Below are 10,298 nucleotides of genomic sequence, written 5' to 3'. Positions count from 1 at the left end.
TATATCATTTACTAGAACTAGAAAAACAAATCCCGTCTTATCTAGGAATTGAGTAATGTCTCTTTAATTCGCCGCCTGCTCCATGATGTTCTGAGCTTTGAGGGTGAGGAGAAAACAAGTTTTAGACCCCGAACAAGAGACAAGCCCGGTTGTTTCGCTGAAGATCTGTGCCGACTCTTCTCTCTCAGCCTCACATCATGATTAATTTATCAGAGGCTTATGAATATGCAGATGAGCTTCTCTACAGCATCCCCAGCTATTTTTTTTATTTTTTTAAAGGGCCAGTCCGGATTGGCTGAAGCAGCATCTTTCCATAGCAAATTCCTCTCACATCAACATCATCTCCCAACACGAAATAAATGAGGTGCCACCGATGCACGGCGCTGCGTACGCAATGTGTCCGTTTTTTTTGGTTTTTGCTCATTGTGCGTGTTGTGTGCTACGGTCCATTGTATTGTCTGTAGAGCTCCGTATATCCGGACATAGACAAAGACTTGCCCCAGATCGGGATACTTGTGGGCAAAGGGGGGGGGGGGGGAGGGTATGTGTCTGTATATATATATATATATATACACATATACACACACACACACACACACACATAATATATATATATATATATATATACATACATACATATATACACACACATACACAGGATAAGAAGGACTTTCCATTTGAAAATAAGTCCCTTACTTGCTAATATTGTTCATGTATTTTTTTCATCCTGACCAAGTCCTGCTCACACAGCTACTGGGTTTGTTACAATGTATTAGCACACTCCTCCAGGCTGATAGCTGTTACCTACACTGATACATTGTAACTACCCAACAGCTGTGTGATCAGGTCAGGACAGGTTTTTAGCCTCTGAATGGAAACAAAATGTTTCCATTCACTAACAACAAGCAGAGATATGGAAAATGAGGAGCATTTGAAGCACAAAGCAAAGTAGAAAGTTGTGGAGTTTCCGTTATAAAATGGTTCACCTTTAGTTACATAAAGCTGGAAAACCCAGTTCAGTAATAAAGGAACACTCCAGGCAAAACTGATACAGGGTGCCGTGCCTAATGCAGAGCCTGAGGGGGTGGAGCATGACACAGGGATTCTCTCTTTGGTGTGCTTTGAATCCCGGTGTCATGCTCCGCCCCCTCAGGCTCTGCATTAGGCACAGTACAGTGTATCAGTTTTGCCTGGAGTGTTCCTTTTAAAATAAAAAAAATTGGTTGCTGTAAGAACGGACGGTAACGAATGTTAAACGGAGCATAGCTGAAGGATGTTCTTCATCACAGAAAGGGACAATACAACATGTAATGATATACAACAATGCTGTAACTCAGAGTCAAAGCCGGACTAGCGGGAACAAAGTAAAAAGTCCGTCCATTCCCCTGACTCATCCAGACAATTTCTAAGGGATCAGGGGTGTAGGGAAGTGAGTCATTTATCCTCCCAAGACTCGGCTAAATGGCCGAGAGGGGTTAACAATGGTGGGGGGCATATGCATCATGTCAATGTCACACCGGTTTCATAAGCGTACTTGAGCTCTTTAGTTTAGATTCTCTAATGTAAAGGGGTTTATATTGGGGACAAGTTCCATTTAAGATTACGTGGCAACAAGCGGAAGGAAATTCCCCGGGTCATAAAAGTTGACAATCTGGCGCCATTTTTAATCAATGCCTTTTTTTTTTTTGGTCCATTCAAGTGAATAGGACTAAGCTGCATTACCACACACAGCCTATAATCAAGAGTGGCGCTGTTTCTGTAAGAGAGCGGTTATATTGTTTAAATCTCATACAACTTTATATTATGTTATTTTATGACGCAATAAATCTTATAAAAGCCATAAAATTTCATATTTGTGCCATCACTTGTGAGCCCTGTATGAAGCCCATGGTGGGCAACACCCTATTGCCGATTTCTGGTCCTTAACGGATCTCCATCACAATGTGAGCAGATTTATCAGATTAATTATTTTTTTAATTTTGGGATATAAAAGTAAATAGTAAAATCCTCAAAACACGACAATCACGTGTGGGCGGCTTACGGTTTACGTGGCACCAGGTGGGCCGGGTTTTCCACCATTGTCCTCCTGTTCATCTTGATTATTAGAAGCCGTCATGTAGGATCATATCCTACTCTGTGGCCATAGGGGGCAGAGTTGTCGCTAGGCTGTCCTTCACTGGGGCAAAGATTCAGTTTGCTGCCCTAGCCGTGCAAATAGATACCCTGGTCAAGGCAGAGTTGCTTGTTGGCACCACCTTCCCGGCACCCAGGGTACACCCAGGTAGAGGTTGCACCCAGGCCCCTGTGCCAGAGGAGCCCAAACACACACTGGAGCTTAGTATTTTTGCTGCCTGGTCCAAAAAGTGAAAAGGTGCCGCATCCTCCACCAATTTGAATATGGGAAAAACACATTAATGTATCCAAAATGCGGCTCAGGGAGATGAGGGTCTCAGGTCATGGATGGTGAATCCCTGTAAACACCCCTCTACCACAGCAGCAATATAAAAAACAACAAAATAAGAAGAAGAATTTAAAAAGTCGGGGACGGGGGGACAGGGGGGGGGGGGCACTGGTAAAAATTTGGCATCCGGGTCCGCACTGTTAAAATAACTACTCGATAATCATGGACGGCGATCTACACTGTCTGTTTCTTCCATTTAATTTTTTATTATATTTTTCCGTACCCTGATCTGGGGTTAGAATTTTATAGGGTTGGAACGAACGTAGTATTTTTTTATTTTATTTTTTACCACGGGCTTGTAATTATACGAGGAGGTAACGCTGGGCTATGACCTTGGTCCTTCCATGTTTCACAGTCAGCGCTCCCTTCAGAAGTGGCCGGATGGTGCAAACATAAAGACACTGCAACCTTAGTAGGGAACAGCTGCGGGGAGGAGCGCGCTCATTTACATACAGCAGATCGCATTCATTCATGAGCACACGGACACCCACACATGGAAACTCAGGTGATGATGGGAAATGTGCTGCCCAAAATAAAGAAGTACCAGCTTCTGTCCAGCAAATTGCGCGCTACCCATCAGAGGCAGCCGACCTCCAGCCGATCAACCCAATAATGACTTGTGATCACTGGATGAACCACAAGCGTCCAAAACCATACAAATCAATTCTTTCTTTATTTTTCTTGTATTATATGTATTTTTTTTTTTTTATATTTTTATATTTTTTTTTTAGACAAATTGTGGATTTCAGGTGATCGTATCGGACTAGCGATTGCGATTTCAATTTTAATACTTCCGATCAAAAGTTTCCGAATAGATTTGAATGTATTGGATGGTTCGTTATCTGCCCAATGCCTATCCAATGTTGTGTTGTAGATGGCACACTACACGCGCCAGTGTATGCCAATTACCCTCACCTACGTGCAGAATGCAGGATCCTGACTGCAGTTGCTATAGTGACGTGTTAATACGTGTCCGTCCCTGACAGCGCCGTTAAATTACCCTGGGCAAAGTGGCAAGTGCAGTTGCTGTGGTAACACCATGTGGCTGCTTTGCCTGATGTTGACACATTTGTGCGCTCTTGTTGTTACATTGTGTCAGCGCAGGCTATACTGGGAATGTGATGTGTGCGTCCGGTGAGGCATGCGGAGATTACGCAGAGCACTTTGGTGCCAGTCTTACTGAGCACTGTGTCATTGTGCAGCCGCTCCTTATTGTCAGGTACATAGAGTTACCCAGCCAGACTAACCAGTTCAGGGGAAAACACAGCCTGCTCCAACTGTTCACTCATTTCCCTATTTCTCTGGCTCTTTTGTAATGCATTTGTCTTCACAGCCCATTTCAGCACAATTCTCCCTTCACTTGCATGGACTCTGCTATGCCAGCCCTTCTGCCTCATAATAGCCAGCACCCCCTCTCCCTGTCGCCTTCCTTTGTACAGCAGTCTCTCCCTTCCCCTCTCTGCTGCTTATCAGCATATTGAGCTCTATACACTCTACAGATGTAGCAGAGCTGAATTTGTTCTTTGAGGCGGTTATGTTAGTGCCTGGTAATAAACGTACCGGATTAACAATGCAGCAGGTCCTATGTAAAACCACATTGTGACGAAATAACGCACTCAGCTCTGCTACATCTGTCTTTTCTCTCTTTTTGCCGCAGCAAGCTTGTTGCAGTGTTATATCCCACAGTTACCAAATCTCTCTCATAACACAAGCCTGAAATTCTGCAGCTTGATAAACGCTGAATGCTCGATATAGCAAGTTGTTGTTTTTTTTTACATTGCGACCAATAATGAGGTCTCGTCGCGCCGATCGCTGCGTCTATGATATCTTAGCTGTCGGAGCCAATCAACCGTAATCCTTTGAATTAATAGGAAAATTAATTTGAGGAGTTTCATTATTATTATTTTTTCCCCAATGAAGTTAAAGTCGTAAAATAGCCACGCGTATTACGTAGCTGATCGGATGCGTGCGAAAACATTTAATGGTTTCTAAAGTTTTGAGTTTTCAAAAAAATTCATAAAATATATTTGAACATTTTTGTTGGTTTCATTATTACACCAGTAAATAAAAAAAAAATCTATATATTACGAAGTGCATCGAGTTCGCTTTTTGGCGACATACCCTACGAAACGGCAATTATGGTTTATCATGACAAAAAAAATCTGCATATACAAGGTCCATAATAAAGGCCTAATGTTTGCTTTGACCTTGCTCATTATTTTTCGAATAGGACTGAACAGGGGGGAAGGAGCCGGCGTCTTCGCTGCACGTTACATCGCAACTAAGTTGAGCTTTAAAAGCTTTGAAGAAGTTTGAAAAATCACAGCAATCCCGCCACGGTGTGTCAGGGGACAAGAACTGCTAGTGATAAGCTCTTTCTGCAAAGATTTGGAAATATTGGTATTATCACACCTTCCAATGGAGTGCAGGCTGCAGTTCCCACACAGCGCCACTAGGAGGAGCTCTGGCAACTGCTTACAGAAACAGCAATGGGAGTAGATTGGTGGACAGGCTTCTTGCTATAAACATAGCCGAGATGTTCTAGCACAAAATAAAAGTAAAAATATAAAAAAGAAAAAAAAAAGAGAAAGCACCGCTTCAATAGTCAACATTAGCTCCTTATGTTAAAATGTAGCCGGTGCTTTTTCTTAATTGCGTCTACTAAACCAAAGCCGTGGTTCTATCGCTTCCCCTTTATGGTATTCTGCACACATAAATATAAAATAGCGGTGCAATAGTCTGCACAGAGCAGGATCGATTCAATCGACCGAGCTGTTTTTCCTGCTTTATGCTTCTCGTGAACTTTCCACTTGCCTCGATATATGGAGATTTAGAGCTGCACCCCCCCCCCCCAAAAAAACCTCATGGTCATGTCCCCCCCCAGAATTTTATTTCTCCCTATATATTATCTATAGGAGTAGATACGCCACCACAACTGAAGTTGAAGGCACGGTGACTGCTTCTCTCATTCATAGGTCATCCTATAGAGGGAGGGGGGGAGGGGGGGGGGGGGAGTCAGATCTTCATTACCTGCCTTCTTTTAGTTAAAAGGAAAAAAAAACAAAACACGAAAAACACCACCAAGTGGCACAATGCAGTGATAACAAATAAATGGAAATAATTCTGCACATGAGCAGAGGACGGGAGGGATGACTCTCATCAGGACCAGGTCCAGCACATACAACGGGACTATTGCCATCCCTTGGAGGAACTTGATGGACCGGTGTCTTTTTGTAACCGTACTATTTATTCCTTCCTAACAGAATAAATAAAAACCTTGGTGCACCAGTAAATTGTGCCAGCTTCATTGGAGTAGGACAATTATTAGGATCATTGCGATCCTATACCTGCATAGTATCAGCCCAAAAAGTTCTACATCTAGTATTAAACAGTGCCACGACTCCTAAATATTTATCTCTCGTGGCCAATATCAGTCACACATGTATATAAAGCAGGTGCCTAACCCGTGGCGCCTTCATTTGTTGGGGAAACTACAACTCCCAGCATGCCTTGAAAGCCTCCGACCGATATACTGGTTTCTGGGGGGGGTTCTCAGAACTTGCGTTTTGCGGGAAAAAATTAGCGGGAGGGGCAGAGATTTCTGTATCCTTCTAGGGGTGATATTTTGCATATTTTTCCCAGAGAGCATTGCTTAAAGACCCTACCAGCTGATTCTCCACAAGGAGAATCCGTACCTTGAGAGAGTCTGGACTCTAGTGATCCTCTATTGGATGATACCAGAGAACAATAGACAATATACCAAAGAGGCAGCTTATGATGACGCTGTTCTGTGGTCCCTGGAAAGAGGGGGTCCAGCTCTGGTTGGCTGCATCCCTTATTATAATGGGTGGTGGGGTCCCCTCTTTACAGGCCATACATTAGAAAGAAAGGGTGTAGGGAAATTAACCCAAAGACTACAGAAAGTAGAAGTCCTCCAGTCCAAGGTGGTGTTAACCAGCACAAAAGTGGGCTTTGGTGCCCGTATAAACTATGTACACCTCTAGATAGACTTGGCTTTGGCACCCCCATAAACTCTACGTGTACCTCTAGACTGACTTGGCTTTGGGGCCCCCATAAACTATGTACACCTCTAGATAGACTTGGCTTTGGCACCCCCATAAACTCTACGTGTACCTCTAGACTGACTTGGCTTTGGGGCCCCCATAAACTATGTACACCTCTAGATAGACTTGGCTTTGGCACCCCCATAAACTCTACGTGTACCTCTAGACTGACTTGGCTTTGGGGCCCCCATAAACTCTACGTAGACCTCTAGACTGACTTGGTTTTGGGCCCCCCATAAACTCTGCGTGCACCTCTAGATTGAGGTTTAATGTCCCTTTAAGTATTTAAATGTTACCTATAGTCACCCCCCCCCCTCTAGACCATGACCAAAAGAGTTCACTTTATTGTCAGAGTCATTGACCAAAGAAAACTTAAATTTTTTGAATAAAATTTTTGTTTTTTTATTTAAGATTATAAATTTAAACAAATAAATTTGAACAGTTTACCCGGTGATATACAGTTCAATATACACAAAATACATAGTAACACAAAAATAAAACGTTTGGCAACGTTAGATTTGATACACATAGTGCTTGTAAGTGAATGTTGGCATGGCAGGCTCGTCACCCTATACCACCTTTTTACAACAAAAGGATTTAATGCCAAAAACAATATAAAAAAAACAAAAACATAAAAATGGACAGATCACATGACCAAACTATGCTGGTTTCATGAAGTCAGTTGAAGGCTGAAATTAGAACAAGTGAACTTTAGGGTAACACTTATGAATAAGGGGGAGATGCGGCTTCACTGCTGCACATGGTCTAAAGGAATATAGTGTTATGTCTGAATGAGAAGGTGACAGGTCATCATTAGGTTTGGCTTTAGGGGCTGGCGGTGGATCTATTGAGTTTCCAAGGTTCTTTAAGAGCGCCCCCCCCCCCCCATATTATTATATGCAGCTGTATTACAGTCTCACATTACTGGAAGTCACAACACAAGGAAGAGAAGAGAACAAAAAGTTACAATGTTGCTATTTCTGCCTTCATCTTACAACCCCTGTAAGTCACAACTTGACATAGACTGGAGAAGACCATGAGGAGAAGTAGAAGACCTGGTTATTGTTCCTCTAGAACCTTCAAGGTCCTTCATGAGGTTCTACAGGAAGAATAAGCCATGAGACTTGAGGGTCATCTCAAGCGCTGAGATACAATGGGACAAGCCTTCTCCTCATCAGCAGTTGAGGAACCCATCTCAGTATACTTCCAGAATCGGGGGAAGAGGGTCTTCTAAAGTTCCTCCTGAAGCCCTTAACTTGAGAGGAGAAGCCCCCTCAGATCTGCAGCCTGTGCCCAGCTTCACCCATCACAAATGAAAACAGAAACCAAAAACTCATTTAAATAGGTGCTTCTCTCTGCTTTGTAAAAATAAAGTCCAAAGATATTCTTGTCTGTACAGATTCTAGAAAACATCACTATATATGCAAGTCCTGATATCAGTCCCCTTCAAGAGACACCCCCACCTCGCCCCATGAGCTAGCAATCCATCCACCCGGTGAGGGCACTAGAATGCCACTATAGCTCTAGTCCATGCCCCCAGGCTGGCCAGCGCCTGTTTCCCACACAAGTGTCCGTTCAGGCTCTGCTCAGCCTCCGCTTGTCTACTCATGAGCCCCGAGAAGCCAGAGCCAAAGATAGAGATCAGGTTGGAGATGTTGGAAGTGTCCGTGGGTTCTGGGGGTGCCATCTGTGGGCAAAAGTCTTCGTATCTGCCCCTTTTACAGGGCACAAAGTGGGGCTCCAGGTCGTCGTCCTCCCCCTGCCCCGTGTAGCTGTACCCCACCAGGGGGTATTTGCGCTTAGGAGCTGTTGGAAGAGGAGTGGGAGCCGCCGGGAGCGCAGGGCACGGCGCGCCATGGCATGGGCACTGCGAGGCGCAGCAGTCCTGGTGCAGGTAGCCGTTCTCTACAGTGGTCACAACGTGAGTGTCCAGGTCCAGCACCGTGGTCTGGCTGCAGTGAGTTACGGCTCCTCCGGCTTCTTCAGAGCAGCAGCTCCTGGGGTAAAAGCTGCCCCCTTGTAAGTCCTTGCTTGGGTGCGGTGCCAGGGCGCACGGTGGCAGCTCCAGGGGCTGCTCCACTGGTTCCAGCATGTCGGGCTGTATCCTGGGCAGCTGGTGCATCTCGTCCTCGCCTTCCTCGGGGATCTGGAGGGGACTTAGCTCCGGGATCTCCTCCATGGCTGGGACGCACTCCATGGGCTGTTGGAAGGGCTGTCGCCGGTAGAGCTCCGCGTATCTCTCGCTCAGGTAGAGCTGCCGGGCGTTGCGCAGGACGTAGGACACCAGCAGGTTCTTGTGCAGCTTGATGCCCCCTCGCTGGGTGCGGGAGCTGTGGATCTTCCTCAGGGACAGGCTGATGAGGCTCTGCGCGTCCAGGGCACACTCCATGCTGTAACGGAGCAGCAGAAGGGCTCACACGGGCTCTCTCTCCCTGCCTCCCCGCTACAGCTGGAGACTTTAGCCGCCTCTCCTCCCCTTGTTCACTACCAAGCTCAGAACTGCTTGTAGCTGATCCCGGCTCAGTGACATTTATATACTGGGGAGCTGGTCCCGCCTGCGCCACCAGCGACCAATCAACTCCGCGTATATCCCACGATTGACAGGGAAACCACACCCTCTGCCAGCGCTCACAGCCAATGAGGAGAAGGCGGGCACTCCGTGCCATTCAAATGCTGGAGCTGTACTCGCTGCCGGGAATTACACAGATGAGAGCCCAGCGCTACATGCAGCGAGACTGAGGGGCACGGGGGACAGATGCCAGGACGTGGGCACAATGAGCACCAAGAACAATCACATGTACTATTAGTAATATACAACAAGGTAGGAGAAGCCTTGCCACCCTTTACTGGGCAAATCCATGCCACAACTAGGGCTGGTTGGTGCCTTGAAGCTCCCCCTTATGGTGCCCAAATTCTACAGTCATACAGTGGCTATTTAATAACATAGGGGATGTAGTTGCTTCCTGTGCACTGCCTTTTCTATAGGTTTGGTCAAACTGTGGGATTTGGGCAGGGAGGGGTGGTACAAGATCTTGGTGCCCAGGTCACTAGTGGCAGGTCGCACACCTCTAAGCCTGGCCCTGGTCAACAAATGTGTCATTTAGGAGTCTAGGAAAGCTGGAATAGATACTATATAGCCGGTCACTCAGCTTTCCCAGGATCAGATACAATTACTGATGATTTAGGGTCTTACATTTTAGACAAAATTTTTGAAAAGTAGAAATTCCCTATTATTGTCCATCACCAGGATCCCTAATTATTTATCTATAGGACTTGTTAGGGTCTTTATATAGAAAGACCCCCCTCCAGCACCGGCCGTGTACAACCTAAACCTGCATGGAGAGGGGTCACCGTCAGAGGCACCTCTTTCAGTCTTATGGGGGGGTCCCTGTCTCTAGGACATCAAGGACCCGTTAGTCCACACTTCAGTGGGGCTAATCCGTGCATGGCTCCCCGCCACGGAATCCGCATCAAGAAGTGACATCCCATTTTTCTGCGACGCAGATTTGAAACCGGAGTCGGAAAATTTTGCGCTGTTTGAAAAGCAAAATGTATTTTGCATTGTAAACAATGGGAGGCGGGTTGTGGGCACGGAATCTGCACCAATAATCTGCCGTGTGAACATAGCCATTCCTTTAGTCTGGCATCCAGTAATCTGGCACTAGTTTTCAGCACAGCCCTGTACGATGATCCCGAATTTTATAAGACTGAATAGAGAGAAGTATAAAATTCCTTGGACTGTTATCCACAATATCTGATAATCCGGCAGCGGT

At 45.6% G+C, this 10,298-nt stretch overlaps 1 protein-coding gene across 1 annotated transcript; it reads right to left on the bottom strand.

Moving 5' to 3' along the window:
• Positions 1-6,947: 6,947 nt before the first annotated feature.
• Positions 6,948-9,015, bottom strand: IER5L (immediate early response 5 like). Its single transcript, XM_075834178.1, has one exon. It carries the CDS (start codon positions 8,912-8,914, stop codon positions 8,030-8,032), a length of 885 nt encoding a protein of 294 aa, XP_075690293.1. The 5' UTR covers positions 8,915-9,015; the 3' UTR covers positions 6,948-8,029.
• Between the last annotated feature and the right edge of the window lie 1,283 nt (positions 9,016-10,298).

The sequence above is a fragment of the Rhinoderma darwinii genome, chromosome 8 (assembly GCF_050947455.1).
Source record: "Rhinoderma darwinii isolate aRhiDar2 chromosome 8, aRhiDar2.hap1, whole genome shotgun sequence".
Lineage (NCBI taxonomy): Eukaryota > Metazoa > Chordata > Amphibia > Anura > Rhinodermatidae > Rhinoderma > Rhinoderma darwinii.
Note: the sequence above shows the minus strand (reverse complement) of the source record. Positions and strands in the feature narration are given on the sequence as shown.